Source organism: Piliocolobus tephrosceles, chromosome 8, assembly GCF_002776525.5.
Source record: "Piliocolobus tephrosceles isolate RC106 chromosome 8, ASM277652v3, whole genome shotgun sequence".
NCBI lineage: Eukaryota > Metazoa > Chordata > Mammalia > Primates > Cercopithecidae > Piliocolobus > Piliocolobus tephrosceles.
The window spans coordinates 118,134,861-118,157,232 of NC_045441.1; the positions used below are offsets into that span (position 1 = coordinate 118,134,861).

General features: G+C 39.4%; 1 protein-coding gene across 4 annotated transcripts in view; it reads right to left on the minus strand.

The window, feature by feature from the left end:
* The window catches only part of TNPO3 (transportin 3), a 101,172-nt gene that overhangs the window by 48,260 nt on the left and 30,540 nt on the right, over window positions 1-22,372 (minus strand). For 3 of the 4 annotated variants that reach the window (XM_023223532.2, XM_023223530.2, XM_023223531.1), the window contains 4 exons: window positions 15,623-15,823; window positions 14,648-14,721; window positions 12,585-12,741; window positions 1,959-2,102 (listed from right to left, as the gene is read on the minus strand). In XM_023223532.2, coding sequence (XP_023079300.1) covers window positions 1,959-2,102; window positions 12,585-12,741; window positions 14,648-14,721; window positions 15,623-15,745 — 498 coding nt within the window. In that variant the 5' untranslated portion in view covers window positions 15,746-15,823. Of the gene's footprint in view, window positions 1-1,958; window positions 2,103-2,691; window positions 2,724-12,584; window positions 12,742-14,647; window positions 14,722-15,622; window positions 15,824-22,372 lie in introns of those variants that run through there. The other variant, XM_023223533.1, reaches the window with a different exon arrangement.

Genomic DNA, 22,372 nt, shown 5'->3' on the forward strand with positions numbered 1-22,372 from the left:
AACTCTGTCTACTAAAAATACAAAAAATCAGCCAGGCATGGTGGAACACACCTGTAGTCCCAGCTACTCAGGAGGCTGAGGCAGGAGAATCATTTGAACCCAGAGGGCGAAAGTTGCCTTGAGCTGAGATTGCGCCACTGCACTGCAGCCTGGGGGACAGATCGAGACTCAGTCTCAAAAATAAATAAATAAATAGTAAGTGTTCATACTTATTCTTTTGTATATATCAAGTATTTTAATTTGTAAGTTTTTTTAAAAAGCTATTGGGGGAAAGTTGTACAAGAAAGTCGTGGTCCAAACATAAAGCAAATTAAAATGTGACATGGGCCAGGTGTGGTGGCTCACATCTGTAATCTCAGTATTTTTGGGAGGCTGAGGTGGAAGAATCGCTTGAGGCCAGTTCAAGACTAGCCTGGGCAACAAAGAGAGATCCTGTCTCTAAATAAAATTAAAAACTAGCCAGGCATGGTGGCACATGCCTATATCCCAGCTACTTGGGAGGCTGAGGCAGGAAGATTGCTTGAAGCCAGGAGTTTGAAACTACAGTGAGCTACGATCATGCCAATGAAGCTACTCCAGTCTGCACAACAGAGAGACACCCTAACTCCCTGTGACACTCCCCCAAAAAGAAAAAAAGTAGCATGATTTTAAACCACTGAATGAATGTAAAAATGAGAATACATTTTACCCTGACCCTAGATAAACACTCTTACCAGTGACAGAGGGGTCCTGACACTGGATCTGTAGAGGAGATAATATAATCCTGGCATACTACTTAACTGCTTCCTTACTCCAATCCCAATTCCCAGAAATTACCACTGTTAAGTTTGAAGTATATTCTAAACTGTCCTCCATTTATATGTAATCACATGTAAATTTTTTAAACAAAAGTGGGACATGACTTTATTTACAGTGATTACTCTTCATACTATTTGTTGAGGTGGTAATAAATATTATCATTATTGAGGAAGGATACCAACATACATGAAGACAGACAATGGCAAGCAAAACAATGACTGGCATCCTCATTTTCCTGAGACTTAGCTTCTGATGCAAAAATGACAGCAGAAATACACTACCACTGACAAGTCAAATGTCTCCTTGAAGAACGTCTTTCTTTTCTTTAATTGACAGTGGCATCAATCTAGCATCATGGTACTATTTTCTAAGTAACAGTGCAGTGCATCTGCATACATTCAGAATACATGCAGCTTCCATACTAATACATCTTCATTGAAGGAAACCCTCCAGCAGAAAAAGACAGTTTTTCACCTCTCCAAACACTCCTTCAATAATATTTATGCTTGAGATAATGTTATGTTTCTTGTTCTAAAATGTAATCGTATTCTAATGACTCCCTACCTCCTATCTACCAAGACTATATTACTAGGCACTGCTACTTTCAAAGCTTAAAGAAAAAACACACAAGTATATAAAAATACATTAGTACTTACTCTACTAATCTCAAAAACCCAAATCCATTTTGCACATACAATGATGTTTAACTAATCTCAACTACAAAGATAGTATCTTCATCTATAATTGTCTCTGGGTGCACTAAACATAATTTTTAATTCTTTCTGTTCTGTTTTTTCCTAAACTTGTGATGCACATATAATTATATCATGGAAATGTCTAGGATTCAATGACCATTATTGAAATACATAATTTTATATTTTTAAAACGAGGAAAAAGATACCAATGGTTATTTGAATTTTAATATGTAAATTATGTATCAGCATATAAGATTGTTTTCTCCTTAAACATAACTATATCTTATTTTGAGTATTAAAACTGATACTTCTAATTTGGTACCTGGTAGCAAGGAATATTGCTGTGTTCTTAATACATGCCTTCCAGTTACTGTGCAAAAATATGAAAACACTGTTATGTCCCAGCAGGTTAGTTACGAAGAAGTGACTGGCAGAAATACTTTGATAAATAAAGTCATTACTTACCAAAACCTCAAAAAGGAGTGCTAGTAATTTATTGTTAGCCATGAAGTTACTGTCCAAAACTCCCAAGTTAAACCAACTTCCCAAACAGCGAAAAACCTTCATAAGCATTTTCTCATCTGTTCCTGCTTTTTCTACACAGGTCATCTGAATAGGGAAAAAAACTTAAAGTGAATAATGTTAATCTATATATTTAAACCATTATTACAATCACCTTACAAGTATAATAATGAGAAGGATGGCAATAAAACACCCAACAGTTAAAAGTGCTATTTAAGTGTCACTGTCTTTTTTTTTCCTTTTAAGAGAGAGGGTCTTGCTACATCGCCCAGACGGGACTACAGGCATGTGCCACTGCATCCAGCTAGGCACCACTGTTCTAAATACCACTAATCTACTTAATCCCCGAAATGGTTTGGTTCTGTGTCCCCACCCAAATCTCGTATTAAATTGTAATCCCCAGTGTTGGAGAAGGGGCCTGGTAGGAGGTGACTGAATCATGGGAATGAACATACCCCTTGCTGTTCTTTTGATAGTTCTCACGAGATTTGGTTGTTTCAAAGTGTGTAGCACCTCCCCCTCCTCTCTCTCTCTCCTACTGGCCATGTGAAGATGTGTCTGCTTCCCCTTTACCTTCCACCATGATTGTTAAGTTTCCTAAGGCCTCCCTAGAAGCAGAAGCCTGTACAGCCCACAGAACCGTGAGCTGATTAAACCTCTTTTCTTTATAAATTACCTTGTTTCAGGTGTTTTTTCTTTCTTTTTTTTCTTTTTTTGAGATGGAGTCTTGCTGTGTTGCCCAGGCTGGAGTGCAGTGCCACGATCTCCGCTCACTGTAACGTCCACCTCCCTGGTTCAAGCAATTCCCCTACCTCGGCCTCCCAAGTAGTTGGGATTAGATGCACATCACTACACCCAGCTAACTTTTTTGTATTTTTAGTAGAGACAGGGTTTCACCATGTTGGCCAGACTGGTCTCAAACTCCTGACCTCAGGCAATCCACCTTGGCCTCCCAAGGTGCTGGGATTACAGGCATGAGCCACTGCACCCAGTCTCAGGTATTTCTTTATAGCAGCATGAGACTGCACTAACACAATCCCCAAATACAACTTTATAGGTAGCTACTATTATGGTCTCTACTTTCTCAATGGGAAAACTAAGGTACAGAGAGGTTACAGACTTACCCAAGTTGTTTCAGAAATAACTTACTAATTTCTTAGTTCCCACTTCTGCATTAAGTTTGTATTATCCAAAAAATTATTTTATAAGTAGTTATTTATATACCTGGTTGTCACAGAATAGATACCTAGAGTAAGCTAGGCATACTACTGTATATTTCCACAAGAAAAGCTAATGTTTCAGCTTTGGCAATAGAATAATAAACATGTCATCCCACAGAAAGTGATACTACTATAAATACTATAAAAAAGATAAAGCAGAATTAGACTAAAACTCATTGTTTCTCCTTGTAGACTGTTTTTGTGATATATATTTTTTCCAAACTAAAATGTAATGCATCTTTTTCTAGACAAAGAATGTTTTAAAATAGCTCTTGCAAGCAATGAGTTAGAAATGTAATTTTCATGGGGTTCAGGAGGCATGAGAGTGGAGGTGAAATCCCATAATGTATTATTAAATCAGATCTAAATATTGATATTTGTGGTTACAATGCAGATATAAAACGCACAGGAAAATTTCCAAGTTCAAAGCTTCATCTACTACATAAATCTACATTGAACATGACTGTCTTTATTATTGTGCTCCAAAGAATGCTAGGTTGCTAAGATGAACAGAAGTGAGGGGTTAATGAGTGACTGTATGCCAGCTCATTCCCACAGAGGGCTATTTAAGATATTCAGGTCTGGGCCGGGCGCGGTGGCTCATGCCTGTAATCCCAGAACTTTGGGAGGCCAAGGCAGGTGGATCACGAGGTCAGGAGATCGAGACCATCCTGGCTAACACAGTGAAACCCCGTCTCTACTAAAAAAAATACAAAAAACTAGTTGGGCGAGGCGGCGAGCGCCTATAGTCTGGGCTACTGGGGAGGCTGAGGCAGGAGAATGGCGTGAATCCGAAAGGCGGAGCTTGTAGTGAGCTGAGATCTGGCCACTGCACTCCAGTCTGGGCGACAGAGCGAGACTCCATCTCAAAAAAAAAAAAAAAAGATATTCAGGTCTGGGCCAGGGGCGGTGGCTCATGCCTGTAATCTCAGCACTTTGGGAGGCCAAGGCGGGCAGATCACAAGGTCAGGAGATCGAGACCATCCTGGTGAACACGGTGAAACCCCGTCTCTACTGAAAATACGAAAAAAATTCGCCGGGCGTGGTGGCGGGCGCCTGTAGTCCCAGCTTCTAGGGTGGCTGAGGCAGGAGAATGGCGTTAACCCGGGAGGCAGCAGAGCTTGCAGTGAGCGGAGATTGCCCCACTGCACTCCAGCCTGGGTGACAGAGTGAGACTCTGTCTCAAAAAAAAAAGATATTCAGGTCTGGAAGCTACCTTTAAAAACAAAACAAAACGGCTGAGCACGGTGGCTCACGCCTGTAATCCCAGCACTTTGGGAGGCCGAGGCGGGCGGATCACGAGGTCAGGAGATCGAGACCATCCTGGCTAACATGGTGAAACCCCGTCTCTACTAAAAAAGACAAAAAAATTAGCCGGGTGTGGTGGCGGGCACCTGTAGTCCCAGCTACTCGGGAGGCTGAGGCAGGAGAATGGCGTGAACCCAGAAGGCCAAGCTTGCAGTGAGCCGAGATCGCGTCACTGCACTCCAGCCTGGGCAACAGAGCGAGACTCCGTCTCAAAAACAAAACAAAACAAAACAAAACAAAACAAAACAAAACAAAACAAAACAAACAACCTTTCCTTCTCAGAAAACAGAAGAAAGGAAGTTCAAGTACATTAATATACCTGATTCCTTCTATTTCTTCTCTCTCTTCCAGGCCATTATATTTCAGTGGGAGGAAGAAAAGTACATGACAAATAAGCTGACCAGTCATTCTAACACTTAGACTTTCAGACTCTGTCTGGAAAAAAAAAAAAAAAAAAACAAGGAAGAATGGCAGGAAAGGAAAGAACTGAGTTCTTGCTTTAGAGGGGAAAGTACTCGTAAAAAGTCATCAGAGGCTGCGTGCAGGGGTTCACGCCTGTAATCCCAGCGCTTTGGGAGGCTGAGGTGGGAGGATTGCTTGAGCCCAGGAGTTCCAGACTAAACTGAGCAACAAAGTAAGACCCTGTCTCTACAGATTAAAAAATAAAATAACACTTTAAAAGTTACCAGAAAACACACTAAATGAGATGAGAAAATGTGGCAAATATGGTTCTGGCCCCATTAAGTTCTTCTAGTTATTTTTTACCTCAAGACTTTCTTTGTTCCCCTGAAACTCAGAAAATATTCACGGATGCCAGGCAGTTGCCTAGAATCACTAAAATGGCCAGAATTTTTAGAACAGAGTATGACACTAATATATGCAATATATTTAAATATGTGATACATAAACTAATAAAGGCACAGGAACACTTAATTTCAAGGCTGAAAGTAGAGTAAGTTCCCTTAACATGAACTGGAGCCACTGAGAGATTTCTCTTTAAGAGCTGATACTCATTCTCTCTCCCTCTCAACCTGTCTCAAACTCTCAATTGAATCTTTGATGCTGTTGATAAAAACTCACCTTTTTCCAACTCCACCTTTTTCCAACAAGCATATATAATTACATAATCACTTGGCCTTTATACTTCTTGAATGTCATTTCAATTTTAATAAGACATGATGTATACAAGTGGAAGGATTTGCTTGTACATTCTAACTACAGACTGAAACTGAAGGACCAAATTCTGAAAAAAACCTGTTTCTAAAACTAATCTCTTTGAAAAGATGAAATTCTGCAAATTAAATCAAACATACATTCTAAAGCATCAGAACTAAGAGTTATCTTCTGTTTCTCTTTGAGAGCTATGCTATGTTAAAAATCTGTCTCTTAAAGTAAGTCTTCAAAAGCTTCAAGATAAATGCCAGAGTCCAGAAGAGCTCACCAGTAAAAAGATAGCAGGGATAAATAAGAATTGAGATCTTAGATTAACAAAATAGAAGGTGGAGAGACAAAAATATTAGAAGCACAGGTTCAGTTCAGCTATGACAGCATGCAGAAACACATTTAAAACTTCAAAAAGTTCAACACCATGTTTAGGAATGGGTCCATTAGGAGAGACCACAAAAGTATAATACTAACAAGAAATAGGATAGAATGTAACCATTAAAGGAGAGCATGCAGGAAACTAAACCAGAAAAGGTCTTTTTTTTTTCTTTTTTTTTTTTTTGAGACGGAGTCTCTAGGAGTCTCTTGAGACGGAGTCTCGCTCTGTCACCCAGGCTGGAGTGCAGTGGCCGGATCTCAGCTCACTGCAAGCTCCGCCTCCCGGGTTCACGCCATTCTCCCGCCTCAGCCTCCTGAGTAGCTGGGACTACAGGCACCCGCCACCTCGCCCGGCTATTTTTTTGTATTTTTTTTAGTAGAGACGGGGTTTCACCGTGTTAGCCAGGATGGTCTCGATCTCCTGACCTCGTGATCTGCCCGTCTCGGCCTCCCAAAGTGCTGGGATTACAGGCTTGAGCCACCGCGCCCAGCCGAGAAAAGGTCTTAAGAGGAGTTTGGACCCTGGCATTACAGCCACATGCCTATTTTTTTCTTGGCCATTTTGGACTAATTTCATCCTCTGGATTCTATAACATGACAAGCTACGTGACAAAATTAGAGACATTTTTAAGCACCACAGGAAATATATTTTTCAGAATGCACAATTAGGAAAATATCACCTGTGATTGACTGTCATGATGTGCTAAGTCAAGCACGTGCCTTGAATGCCCAAGTGGCTGCTGTAGTTGACTGCTGTGGCAATAACCATGACACAAAATACATGTGGACTGGATTATTTTAAGTTCACAAGTGCTTACAAAAAGAAAATGACAAATTCGAGTCCATTAATTCTCAACTCAAGCCATAGTGTGAGCACCAGAGCTTTCATGCCAAGTCTAAAAGCAGCTCTTATTTTTTGTGGCTACAAAGTTAGCACTGCTGAAACTCACATACAAAACTGTGTGACTTGCTGAATTACAAACAACAGTTGAATTTACAGTCTCTCCACACTTCTCATGTGAAAGTTAGGAAACTGACTGGTAAAGAATGGGATTCTGAAATTTGGAAAGGAAACATCTGGTTGGACCTAATGAACATGAGTCCATCATACTTCAAAAAGACAAAAACAGAAAAAGAAAAAAAAATTAACATTCAAGGCAGCTTTAAAATAAACCCTCATTTTGAAAAGAATTAAGATTTATCCTACCCTTCTAGTAGGAGCCCATAAGAATGCCAACTTATATGTACAAGGAATGACAGAAATAGTCAAATATCATTTTGCAAGCCACTGCAAAATGAAAGTATTATTATTTTTAGAGACAGAGTCTTGTCCTGTTGTCCAGACTGGAGTACACTGGCACAACCATGGCTCACTGCCACCTTGAACTCCTGGGGTCAAGTGATCCTTCTTGCCTCAGACTCTTGAGTAGCTGGGACTACAGGTGTATGCCACCATGCTTGGTTAATTCTTTTTTTTTTTTTTTTTTTTTTGAGACAGGGTCTTGCTATGTTGCCCAGGCTGGTCTTGAACACCTGGCCTCAAGCAACCCTCCCACCTCAGCCTTCCAACATACTGCAATTATAGGCATAAACCACATTGCCTGGCCCATAATGAAATTATTGATTAAAGTAAGGATTATCTACTGGAATGTAAAATAATTAGGCTAAAGTCTGACAGGGAATTGAACATTCATAAAATAACAAGCTTCCATCACATAAACTACATTATATTACAAAGGAGGAAGGTGACTTTTAAAAATGGAAGGATCAGACTTTCATCCTAATCCAGTGGTCAACCCTAGCATCACTAACAGAAGGTCAACTGAATGCTGTATATATACTAAGACATAGCATCAAGTACCTATGATATATTCTATCCCAAAATGTTTAACTTTTAAAAACTAATCATCCAAGCCTCTCAGTTTTTCTCAATCAGGATCCTAGGAAAGAATTAAATCCTATAGCTTAAGTGTGGTGGTTCACGTTTGTAATCTCATCATTAGGGGAGGCCAAGGAGGGAGGATCATTTGAGACCAGGTTTGAGACCAGTCTGGGCAACATAGTGAGGCTTAAGTCTTTCAGAAAATTATCTGAGTGCCTATCTTCTTAATTATCCTAAGGGTGGTATATAGCTAGAACCATTATTAATGTAGATGAAAGAATTCATTACATATAATGAAAGCTTTAGGTTTAATTCTCTTGAGGAACGCCTACTGAGAAGGGCTGCATTAGATACAACTTCCAATTAGAGGAAATACACAGAAAAGAAAAACAAGCTAAATGAAACAAAGGAGAGACAATCAGAAAATCATAAAGGTAAGACAATTCTATAAAATGACTGGTACAATCTCTTCAACAAGTCATGTCATTTTAAAGAAGGAACAGGATGTGGAACTGTGACTAAGAACCTGATACAAGGCATAGTTATAGATTGGATATTCTTTGTAAAGAGTATCTTTTTTTTCTTTCTCTCTTTTTGTTGAGACGGAGTCTCACTCTGTCACCCAGGCTGGAGTGCGGTGGTGCAATCTCGGCTCACTGCAACCTCTGCCTCCTGGGTTCAAGCAATTCTCCTGCCTCAGCCTCCCAAGTAGCTGGGACTACAGGTGCATGCCACCACACCCAGCTAATTTTTGTATTTTTAGTAGAGACAGGGTTTCACCATGTTGACAGGATGGTCTCGAGCTTCTGACCTTGTGATCTGCCAGCCTTGGCCTCCCAAAGTGCTGGGATTACAGGCATGAGCCACCAGGCCTGGCCTGTAAATAATATCTTAGGACCAACTGGTGAAATGTGAATATGGTCTGGGTTTATCAGATGATATGAAAACTTACTAACATGAAAAGATAAGCAGATGACTGAAAAAGCAAGATGCAGAAGAATAAGTAAAGTATAATTGCATTTGGGCTTAAAATATCTGTATATATGTCCATAAAGAAGTATGTTCATAGAAGAAAGGGTTAACTGTATGATCTACAGATGGTTTGAATGTAATTTGCTGTCCATATTTTCTAATTTTCCATAAAACGATTTCTTTAAAATAAATGGCTAAGTGAGAAACATATATTTAACTTAAAAGGATTATTTTATTTATTTATTTATTTATTTTGAAATGGAGCCTCCCTCTGTCGCCCAGACTGAAGCGCAGTGGCGCAATCTTGGCTCACTGCAACCTCCACTTCCCAGGTTCAAGTGATTCTCCTGCCTCAGCCTCCTGACTAGCTGAGACTACAGGAGTGTGCCACCACACCTGGCTAATTTTTGTATTTTTAGTAGAGATGGGGTTTCACCATGTTGGCCAGGCTGGTCTCAAACTCCTGACCTCAAGTAATCCGCCCGCCTCAGCCTCCCAAAGTACTGGGATTACAGGGGTCAGCCACCGCACCCAGCCCTCCAATGAATTTCTAATACAAAACTGAACACAATTTTTAACAGAATTTTAATTTTTTTCAAACAAAAAGATCTATGATCTTGCTGTACTGAAACACATCTCTGAAAAATAATTTACTATAGGTGAAGTATCCCTAATCCAAACTCCAAAATGCTCCAAAATCCAAAAGTTTTTCAGTGCCAACATAACGTTCAAACAAAATGCTCACTGGAGCATTTCAGATTAGGAATGCTGAACCAGTAAATATAATGAAAATATTCCAAAATTTAAAAAACTCAGAAATCCCAAATACTACTTTTTTTGCCCTTCCCTAAACACTTCTGGTCCCAAGCCAGAAGTGTTTGATAAGGGATATTCAAGCTGTATAACCACATTATTGAGAAAAATAAGCTGGACTATAAAGACCTATAAATGAGATATGGGCTAATCAATTTATTACCATGTACTTTAGGAACCAGTAAACATTTTCTATAAAGAACCAGATAAGGCTGGGGGCGGTGGCTCAAGCCTGTAATCCCAGCACTTTGGGAGGCCGAGACGGGCGGATCACGAGGTCAGGAGATCGAGACCATCCTGGCTAACATGGTGAAACCCTGTCTCTACTAAAAAATACACAAAACTAGCCAGGCAAGGTGGCGGGTGCCTGTAGTTCCAGCTACTCGGGAGGCTGAGGCAGGAGAATGGCGTAAACCCGGGAGGCGGAGCTTGCAGTGAGCTGAGATCCAGTCACTGCGCTCCAGGAGGCGGAGCTTGCAGTGAGCTGAGATCCAGTCACTGCGCTCCAGGAGGCGGAGCTTGCAGTGAGCTGAGATCCAGTCACTGCGCTCCAGCCTGGGCGACAGAGTGAGAGTGAGACTCCGTCTCAAAAAAAAAAAAAAAAAAAAAAGGAACCAGATAAATATTTTACACTTTGCAGGTCATATGGTCTCTGTGAAAAATACCCAATTATGCTGATATAGTCCAAAATAGACAGATAAAATATAACCAAATGGGCATAACTGTGTTCCAACAAAGCTTTATTTACAAAAAGAGGCAGCCAACCCATAAACTATAGATTTACCCACTCCTGCTCTAGAGTATTAAAAATGTCGACTAACTGAAAGGAGCTTAATCACATCTAATTCTTTTAAAAATGTGTATTAGCTCATCCATAATGGGATACTCCTCAAAAGGTCAAGCAAAATCTATCACCTCCCTCTCAAAATTTCAGTTCATCTTTAAGAGAGGATCCTTTCTTTTCTCTCTCACAATATACAAAAATCAGATCAAAATGGATTAAAGACTTAAATGCAAGATGTGAACTGTAAAACTACTACAAGAATACATTAGGGAAATGCTGCAGGACATTGATCTGGGCAAAGATCTCTTAAGACAGACCTAAAAATCAAAGGCAACCAAAGTAAAAACAGTCAAGGGATTACATCAAGCTACAACGCTTCTGCACAGCAAAAGAAACAATCAACCAAGTGAAGAGACAACCTACAGAATGGGAGGAAATATTTGCAAACTACCCATCCAACAAGAGATTAATAACGACAACATATAAGGAACCCAAACAACTCAATAGCAAAAAAAAAAAGATAAAAAAAATGGGCAAAAAATCTATAGCAAATGCTGGCAAGGATGCAGAGAAAAGGGAACGCTCTGGAATGTAAAGTAGTACAGTCATGAAAAACAGTATCGAAGTTCCTTAAAAGACTGAAAATAGTACTACCATATGATCTAGCAATCCCACTGCTGGATAAATACCCAGAAAAGAAACCAGTATATCAAGAAGATGTCTACAATCCCATGTTTACTGCAACACTATTCACAAGAGCCAAGATATGGAATCAACTTAAGTACCTATCAATGGCTGAATGGATAAAGAAACAATGGTATACGTGCACAGTGAAATATTCATTAGCCACAAAAAGAATAAAATCCTGTCATTTGCAGCAACATGGATGGAACTGTCAGACATTATGTTAAGTGAAACAAGCCAGGCACAGAAAGACAAATATCGCATGCTTTCACTGCTATGTTGGAGTGAAAAAAAAAGGATCTCATAAACGTAAAGAGTAGAATGGTGGTGATCAGAGGCTAGGAAGGGTAATGGGGAAGGGAGGATGAAGAAGAGTTGATTAATGGGTACATAAATACAGCTGAATAGAAAGGATAAGTTATAGTGTTACACAGCACAAAAAAGTGACTATAGTTAATAATTTATTGAGTACTTGAAAATAGCTGAAAGAGAAGATTTAGAATGTTCCCTACACAAAGAAATGATAAAGGTTTGAGGTGATGAATATCTCAATTTGATCATCACCTGATTTGATCTGATCATCACATATTATATACTTGGATAAAAATAATACACTGGCTGGGCACAGTGGCTCACGCCTGTAATCCCAGAGCTTTGGGAGGCCGAGGCAGGCGGATCACTTGAGGTCAGGAGTTCGAGGCCAGCCTAGGCAACATGAAGCGACACCATCTCTACAAAAAAAAAAAAAAAACACAAACTTAGCTGGGCATGGTGGCGCACACCTGTAGTCCCAGTTACTCAAGAGGCTGAGGTGAGAGGTTCACTTGAGCCCAGGAGGGGAGGGTGCAGTGAGCTGAGATCATGCCACTGTACTACAGCCTGGGAGACAGAGACCCTGTTTCAAAAAATAAAAGTAACACATGTAACCCCACAAATATGTACCACTCTCATGTATCAATTAGAAAAAAAAAAGGAAGGATTCTTTCTTAGTAAAGTAGGTTTATACACACTTCCCTTTGCATGATCCTTTATTAACAGTCAACAGTTTGGAGCATTAAGCAGTAGAAGAGCACAAGATATATAATGAGATGGCCTTAGTTCAAATTCTGAATTAACAGCTGTGTAACTCTAAAGTCCATTTTTCATTCATAAAAGAGATAGCGTCACCTTTAGAGGATTATACAGAAACTTAAAAAGCACAGTTTCTGAAAGTATGTTGTAATGGTAAGGTGTTACATAAATGCCAAAGCATCATCATTAGATTTTGCAAAGAAAGCTATTTCACAATAATGCAATTGGATTACAAAATAACCATCATGGTTTTCTGCCTTTATGCAGCAACTTAGTATTTCAAACTTACTCACCAATAGAGATACTACTGTACTAGAGTAGAAGGCCAGATCTTCTATAATTTCTGTGCGCCGATTAGCTCCAATTCGTAAGGAACGACTATGTACTTCTTCAGGTAACACTGTAAGGATCTCCAGCAAAAAAGGCAAAGAAGTAACATCATTGCTGTATCTGCAAAAGAAAAAAGGGGAGATATGTTATTTATAGCCAGAAAATACACAATCACGTAAGATAACAGCCATCAGAGTAACTCACAACAAAAGCAGCATTCCCACCACTATTCAGGAGAGAAAAAAGATATAAACATAAATGTCCTCCAAAATCAGTTAAGATTAAAAAAAGGACACAGTTTTTCAATGAAACATAGCCATTATAATGAACGTGATATCTGTATGTCCTAACATGAAAAAATGTCCACAATGTAGTAAGTAAAAAACATGTATGAAACATATTGAATACGGGTGAACAAATACACAGATATTTGTACATTAAAATATATATGCACTTATTTATTTTAAAATGCATAAAGGAAACTCTACATAGCCAATTGTTAATAGTGGTTGCTTGTAAAATACAGGGTTAAGGGCCAGGTGTGCTGGCTCATGCTTATGATCCCAGCACTTTGGGAGGCCAAGGCAGGAGGATCACCTGAGCCCACAAGTTCGAGACCAGCCTGGGCATCACAGGGAGACCGTCTCTACATTAAAAATTTTTTAATTAGCCAGGCATGGTGGTGTGCATCTGTAATCCCAGCTACTTAGGAGACTGAGGCAGAAGGATCTCATGAGCCCAAGAGTTGCAGGTTCCAGTGAACCATGATCACATCACTGCACTTCAGCCTGGGTGACAGAGCGAGACCCTGTTTCAAAAACAATATATAAGGACAGGGAGAGAGGATGGGGTTCGCTTCCATACTGTTAGAATTTTTTCAAGGAGCATGTGTCAATTTCCCCAATAAAAATTTTCTTTAAAAAATAACCTATCCACTCAGGAGGCTGAGGTGGGAGGATCACTTGAGCCCGGTAGGTTGAGGCTGAGGTTGTAGTGAGCCATGACTGTGCCACTCAGGAGGCTGAGGTGGGAGGATCACTTGAGCCCGGTAGGTTGAGGCTGAGGTTGTAGTGAGCCATGACTGTGCCACTGCACTCCAGCCTGGGTGACACAGCAAGACTGTGTCTCAAAAAAAATAAAAATAAGTTTTAGAAAAGTTATACAGGCTGAGTGAGGTGGCTCACACCTGTAATCCCAGCACTTTGGGAGGCTGACGTGGGCAGATCACTTGAGGTCAGGAGTTCGAGACCAGCCTGGCCAAACCCCGCCTCTACTGAAAATATAAAAATTAGCTGGGAGTGGTGGCACATGCCTGTAATCTCAGCTACTTGGGAGGCTGAGACAGGAGAATCACTTGAACCTGGGAGGCAGAGGTTGCAGTGAGCCGAGATTTCACCACTGAACTCCAACCTGGGCAACAAGAGTGAAACTCCAGCTCAAAATAAAATAAAATAAATAAAAAGTTATCCATAAAAGGCTGTAATGACACACTACATTGTAAGTAAAAAGTACATCTACTTTGTTCAAAAATAACTTCCCAACCTAATGCAAGCAAATATCAAGATTATCTTGCCAGGACCCAGAAGGAATACTTGTTCCAAAGTAGAAAGTTCTGTGTGTCTAAAAAGAATACTGTCCCTCTGATAAACGTGAAACAAACCCCAATTAGTAAAAACATATATTCATAACAACTTCTCATTTAATATACTCTTAAATTCTATATTTTTACAAAATGGCTGTCATGCCAGTTAGTGAGAGTGATCCACAAGGCAATAAAAGACTTTGCTGCAATTAATTCAAGAAGTGTGTGTTACATAAATTACTAGTCTTTTACATCCCACACAATATATTTCACTAGTATTTAAAATTTTAGATAAGTTTCACTTAATTTAACAAAGGTTAAGAATATAATTCTATGTTAAGAGTTCAGGGAAATAGTCAAATATCTAGCTATTGCCAACAAATTTCTCTGTGTAGGTTAATGGCAATTCCAAATGCTAATATACAGTCGATACAAATTACTTACTTTTCCACCAGTGTTTGCACACATCCCTTCCAGGAAGGCATCTGTAGGGCAAGATCTGCTATTGCTAAAGCCAGCTGAATAAGAGAGAATAAATGAAGACAGATGAACAGAAATAGGGTTACAATGAATATTAATTGGGAAGCAAAGAAATTACATTTCTTCCAAACAATATAACAACTAAGACTAACCTCCCCTCCCCCATTTCTCCCAACCTTCAGTTATATGTATCTGATGTAAACTCTTCTGGGTTAGCTATAAATTGCTGAAATTTAAGAGTTAACTTTTAAAAATTAAAGAAAAAAAAACAGAAAAGAAGTTAAACAACAGAGTATGGACATTCCTCAAAATATATCAATATTTACTTTTATTTGGCAATACCACAGAACTTCACAGACATATAAATTATACTATGCCAAAGGTCAAAGCTACTAACAAAGTCAGACCTTTGACTCAGTTCTCAAATAATGGATTGCCATTTCCCTTCTCTTTCCATTTCTCATCTTGAAGACTTAAGCAAAAGCCTCCTCTTCAAGGGCACTTCTATGCCAGGCAGAGGACACATGTGAGCATGTACTCACAGAAGCTTCCGGTTTTCCTATCTAATGTATTTCCCTGTCCAAGGGGGAAAAGGACAGATGCTCTAGTTCAACCTTTCATTCATGAGACCTTTACTAAAGCCAATCAGCCCAGAAAAGATTTCTTAAAAGGCAACTACCTAAACCTCTGACCTAGCATGCCTGTGAAAACATATATTCACCTTAACCACTTCTGGTATTAAGTTAGTTCAAAACCAAATGAACTCTAAGATTAATACAAAAGATTAAAAATTTCATTTTCTATCCACTTACAAGAATACAGCAGTACATCTGTAATGAAGTTAACATTACCTCACATGGCCTAGCAATACCAATTAAAATAATCCTCATAAATTCAAATGGCCATACAAATTTCTCTAATGAGAAGCACAGGATTTACCTGCGTTACAATGACAGGTGACAAGTCTTTCAAGTTCTGGATATGGGTTAGTAATGAGTCCCGTAAAGAGGCATGAGAGTCTGTGGGGAGCTCATAAAATGAGGTCTGAATCTTCATTTTCATGGTCTGTGCAGCAAAATAGCATGATTCCACATCCTGTCGGATCTGTAACAACTGGTCTGAGATCTCCCATGCATGAACCTGAAAGCGTATTAGACAAAGATGTCTTAAAGAAGACTACTTTTCTAATTTTAATGCCACAATCTCAATACTTATATAAACATATTTAGACCAACGTATACGGAAAGAAAAATCTGACAAGCTAAATTACCCAGTAATTCAGCCAACAGTTCAAAATACATTGTTGTATGCTCTGTTCAACAAAGTAATTACCTAAAATCTGACTAATTCTAGGAAGGCATGAGAACTATCAGTTAAATTAATAGATACAATCTTGTTGATTTGAATGACTGTGTGGGTGTCAAGAATATGAAGAAAAATATCCCAAAAGTCTCCACTAAACTAAAATGTCACTGTATAATTTCCAGTCCTAAGCTATGGTTGGATGTTTCTTCTCTTTTCTTGCTTAAAATAAAGCTTTGTTCACTCTAAGAATTGAATCCAGAAGCTGTTTTAATATATCTATAAATATAAGAATATATTTTATATTGGTGTCAGTAGCCCTACATTTCAATTATTAGTTCCTGATAAAACAGAAGAAAAACTCTCTTGGCTCAAGTAAATATTTCACATCCTTCAATTATTTTCTTTCTTTTTTTGGAGACAGAGTCCTGCTCTGTCACCCAGGCTGGAGTGCAGTGGCACAATCTAGGCTCACTGCAACCCCTGCTGCCTAGGTTCAAGTGATTCTCCTGCCTCAGCTTTCCGACTAGCTGGGATTACAGATGTGCACCACCACACCCAGCTAATATTTGTATTTTTAGTAGAGGCGAGGTTTCACCATGTTGGCCAGGCTGATCTTGAACTCCTGACCTCAAGTAATCCTCCTGCCTCGGCTTCCCAAACTGCTGGGATTACAGGCATGAGCCACCATGCCTGGTCCCTTCAATTATTTTCTGATGAATTACTACTTGGCAAAGTGCTACACAGGCTACTGAAATCATTTTCAATGGAAAAATAAACTTATCTACAGACATAATAAAAAGAACCAAAGTATAAAATCTGGTCTCTAGTAGCTAGTCACAACTATAAAGGGGAGCCATATTTTGAAGACAACTTTGTAAGCAAAATCGTGCAGTAGATTGTAGACAACTAATTAATTAGATTAATTCTAATCCAATTCTATGCTAAACAGCCTCTGGAAGAAGACTAATATGGACTGGCAATAATGGACTGAAAAAAAATTTCAATCTCAATTCAGAAACAGTGTACATTGTAAAGAGAAGGGGTCAATTTCTTCTGAAGACAGAGCTCTTCACAAGTAACACATAATCCCTTGTGTATCCTTCAAGATCTTTCCAAAGATAGATATGAAGCAAGTTAAGATATAGAAACAGGTAGAATAAACGGCTTGTACAAGTTCCTAAAGTAAATGGAAAATAAAGACCCTGAATTTCCTAATTACAGATTTACTGACATAAAACTAAAGCTTTAGGCTGGGCGTGTGGCTCATGCCTATAATCTCAGCACTTTGGGAGACCAAAGGGGGAGGATTGTTTGAGCCCAGAAGTTTTGACACTGGCCTGGGCAACATGACAAGACCCCCGTGCCTCTACAAAAAATTTAAAAAATGAGCTGGGGCCCGGCACAGTGGCTCACGCCTGTAATCTCACCACTTTGGGAGGCAGAGGCAAGCAGATCACCTGAGGTCGGGAGTTCAAGACCAGCCTGGCTAACATGATGAAACCCTGTCTGTACTAAAAATACAAAAACATTAGTCGGGTGTGGTGGCACTCTCCTGTAATCCTAGCTACTCAGGAGGCTGAGGCAGGAAAATAGCTTGAACTCAGGAGGCCGAGGTTGCAGTGAGCTGAGATTGCACCACTGTACTCCAGCCTGGGTGACAGAGTGAGACTCTGTCTAAAAGAACGAAAAAATAAAAAATAAAAAATAAAAAATTAGCTGCGCATGGTGGCATGCACCTGTGGTCCCAGCTACTTGGGATGCTGAGGCGAGAGCATTGCTTGAGCCCAGGCAACAGGCACCCTGTTTTTAAAAAAACCGCTCCTCCCACCCCCCACCAAAAAACCCCAACATTAGCTTTCGATGAAATAAGGGGTACAAAGTAAGCATGAGGTGTTAACTTCTTTACAGATATAGTATATTTTACTAATTTTTGTACCTTTTAGTCCAAGCATCGTGTCTCAAATGTATTCAACAAATATTTAATGAATTAATGTAGTACTAATAGCACCAATTTTCCTTTCTCAAGTAAAAAATCTTCCAAAGTTTTTAGCCATTGATTAACCAGTAATCCAAGCACGCCTATGATTTAATATACCATCAGAATATCTTTACTTTGCTCACATTAATATCTTTTTGTTTTTTGAGACAGGGTCTCACTCTGTCACCCAGGCTGGAGTGCAGTGGCACGATCTCAGCTCACTGCAGCCTCGACCTCCTGGGCTCAAGAGATCCTCTTGCCTCAGCCCCCTAGTAGTTGGAACTACAGGTGTCTGCTACCACACCCAGCTAATTTTTGTAATTTTTGTACAGATGGGGTTTCACCATGTTGCCCAGGCTGGTCTTGAACTCCTAAACTCAAGCGATCCTCCTGCCTTGGCCTCCCAAAGTGCTGGGATTCCAGGCGTGAGCTACCATGCCTAGCCAATATATTTTTAAATAGCAAAAAGATTCTACGAAGCTTTATACAATCTCCACAAATCCCTCATAAAAACAGAGCATTAGACAGCAACAAAATTAGGTGTTGTCTAGTTATCTCCAAGGGTATCTACAAGAACCCCAAAATATAAGTGGAAAGAGACAAGCCAGTGACATCTATAAGATCTGTGTAGTTTTAGTCTCAGTAAATGTGAAAGCAGAGGCAAACAACATGGTGTCTAATGGACCTAAGAATAGAGAAACACCAAGAACCAAGAGAGATTCACTAGAAAGTACAAGGAGCCAATCTGAGGATGGCAGTTGAAAATGGAGGAGGTTGGGCTGGGCGCGGTGGCTCATGCCTGTAATCCCAGCACTTTGGGAGGCCGAGGCACACAGGTCACCTGAGGTCAGGAGTTCAAGACCAGTCTGGCCAACATGGTGAAACCCCGTCTCTACTAAAATACAAAAATTAGCTGGGCATGGTGGCAGGGGCCTGTAATCCCAGCTACTCTGGAGGCTGAGACAGGAGAATCACTTGAACCTGGGAGACGGTGGCTGCAGTGAGCCGAGATCACACCACTGCACTCAGCCTGGGCGGCTGAGTGAGACTCCGTTTCAAAAGAAAGAAAATGGAGGAGGTTTTACCCAATCCAATAGCCAGTAAGTATAAGTGTGAAGGGGATGCCAACAGTTTAGCCTTTATAAAACCTTGAAAACAAACAGTGAGGAAAAGACCCCAACTGAGGAAAAACTGCTGTGAAAAAAAACCAAAATAATATAGGACAAGTATGATAGAGATGAAGGAAGAAAAGGTTGAAAGTATTATCCTTAATCAAACCTCCTTCTAGAAATTCAGAAAAACTAATTTCACAGAAAATAACCAACTGAGGTCAAATGTCATACATGGCTGAAAGAGAAAATAAGCAGAGTAACACCTTATGAGGAAAGAAGACCAGAAAAACAGGTTTAAAAACCTAGCCTATTATTTCAAAATGAGCTAAACAACATTAAGAAAATGATACAAGACACGGAAGAACAGAATTGGGAAGGAAAATTTCAGAAATGCGGTAAAAATCTCAGGAAAAAAACAGAAATTAAAGAAGAAAATCCCTTCAGAGATGAAGATTAGGAGGAATTTCACTGTGACTAAACACATCAGATAATGTCTTAAGAGAAACACACGAAAAGGAGTGTTTTTTTAAATAAAAAAATTTTTTAAACATTCAAGAGGAAATGACAAATATTGAACAGAGGCAAAGATCTAACATCTAGACAACAGAGATCTCTGAAGAAGAAAATCAAAACAAGGAAACACAACAATTATCAAAAACTGTAATTCAAGAAAACGTTCCTAGTTGGGCAAGGCAGTTTACACCTATAATCCCAGCATTTTAGGAGGCGGAGGTGGGACCAGCCTGAGCAACATAGCAAGATTCTGCCTTTACAAAAATTTAAAAAATTAGCTGGGTGTGGTGGTGTGTGCCTGTAGTCCTAGCTACTAAGGAGGCTGAGGAGGAAGAATCATTTGAGCCCAGGAGTTTGAGGTTACAGTGCGCTATGATCCTGCCACTAAATTTTTTTTTAATTTAAAAAATTTGGTATCAAAGTTATCAAAAGAGGAAGGGTAAATACATGAATATAATCCCATCACTGTACTCCAACCTGGGTGACAGAGAAAGACCCCATCTCACACCAATAGAAGCTAAAAAAAAAAAAAAAAAAAGACCCCATCTCTTAAAAAAAAAAAAAACAGAAAAGGTTTCTCAAATGTTGGGTGGTAAGGGAGAAAGACATGGAACTATACATTGAAAGAGTATATCATATACCTAAAAATACCAACCCAGAACAACCAATACTGAGACATAATCTGGTAAAATTAATATACTTAAAGAAAAAGAATAAAATAATTTGGACATCTATATAAAAAGAGTAAATGATCTATAAGGGAAAAAATTAGATTATCATCTATTTTGACTTGAATACTTCATGGCAGAAGAAAATGAAAGAACATGGTAAAGATATGCTAAGAAAGAAAATGTGACAAAGATTTTATGTCAAATCAAACTGATTTTCTTTTTTTTCTTTTTTTTTTTTTTTTTTTTGAGACGGAGTCTCACTCTGTCGCCCAGGCTGGAGTGCAGTGGCCGGATCTCAGCTCACTGCAAGCTCCGCCTCCCGGGCTTATGCCATTCTCCTGCCTCAGCCTCCAGAGTAGCTGGGACTACAGGCGCCCGCCACGTCGCCCGGCTAGTTTGTTGTATTTTTTTTTAGTAGAGACAGGGTTTCACCGGGTTAGCCAGGATGGTCTCGATCTCCTGACCTCGTGATCCGCCCGTCTGGGCCTCCCAAAGTGCTGGGATTACAGGCTTGAGCCACCGTGCCCGGTCCCAAGTCAAACTGATTTTCAATTATAAAGGCCAGAAACTGTTACTTGCAAGAATGTAGATATTATTCCTATAAGCCCTTCCTAAACAATCTGCTTAAAAAAAAAAAAAAAAAAAAAAAGAGCTTTGGACAATCAAACTGATTAGAGAGAACAAGGCATCAATGTAAGGACTGGGGGTGAATCTTAACCATAGTTTATTACAACAATTACGAATAAATGAAGGTCAAAAGAGAAATGGTATGTAATGATTACAAGCTCTGTACAGACAGTGTGGAAAAAAGGGGAGAGCACATGCAGAACTACGCTGATGGTAGTAGTGTTAGTATTGTTAGTCTGAGGCTACTGACTAGGCTAATGTGGGACAGAGCTACTGAGTAATTATGAGATATTCTATCACTGTCTGTGTCCCTCACAACCTGGATTCTCAGTATGGAAGAAAAGAAGCGCAGACATAAAAAGGCTTAAGTTAAAAACTTTATAGTGCTGTAGTTGAAAAGGCAATATAAATTCATGAGATATTTTACCTTTAAGTACTTATACCCACTATTTATATACCTACTTTTCTACATATGTATACACACACATAGATGATTTATATATACTATATATATAAAATATATACAATTCCCTAGCTCTATCCACTGAAAGCCCTAAACATACTGTCCAACTTAGTAACAACTTGCATCCCTAGCGCCTACCTTGTAGCCTTTAAATTCAATTTCCCATTAAAAGATACCAAATATTAAATATACAAGATAGGCCCATGATACATCTTGTCTTACTAGAAAGGACAGAAGTCAATAAGACTATTAGAGTCATTTCAAAAGTACTGAGGAGCCAAGGAGGCAACCATCTGGCCAGAGACAGGACAATTTCGGATTCAGCAAGGGATACAAGGAAAAAACAAACTGGCCACCACAGGCCATTTTGGGTAACAATTACAAGCAAATATAAACTCATTATCTTACAAGGGAAAAAATTATGTATTTATCTTGGTTTTCCTATATAAACTGTACTCCTAAGTAACCTAACAGATGAGAAGAGTCTCTTTATAGAAGTATTACAATGGCAAAACCCACAATTACTTTGGCACTAACCTAACAGCATGTAAGTAAAGAAATAACAGATTTAGAATATTAACACTTCACAACCCACAATTAATGAATTAAGCACTGAACAATAACAGCTAGTTACATCACACACAAAAAAGAATGAGGTGGATTAAAGATAGCTGTGAATATAATGCTAATCCTACACTGAAAGGTAGACTCTACATGCCTTTGAATCTGCACTGGCCTTGATACCTTGCATAACTGACAGAATATGGCAGGAAGTGACATTCCGGGACTTTCAAGGTTAAGTCAAAGGAATCTTTGGAGCTTCTGCCTTGGTATCCTGAACACTACTTTGAGGAAAGCCACTGCCTGTAAAAACTTAAGACTACTCTGCTGGAGAGAACGTGGAAGAACCCTGAGACTACATGGAAAGCTAGAGGGGCCCAACTGAATCCAGGCTTCCAGTCATTCCCACCAGACTATCAGGCATGTAAATGAAGCCATCTTAGAACCTCCAGACCAGCT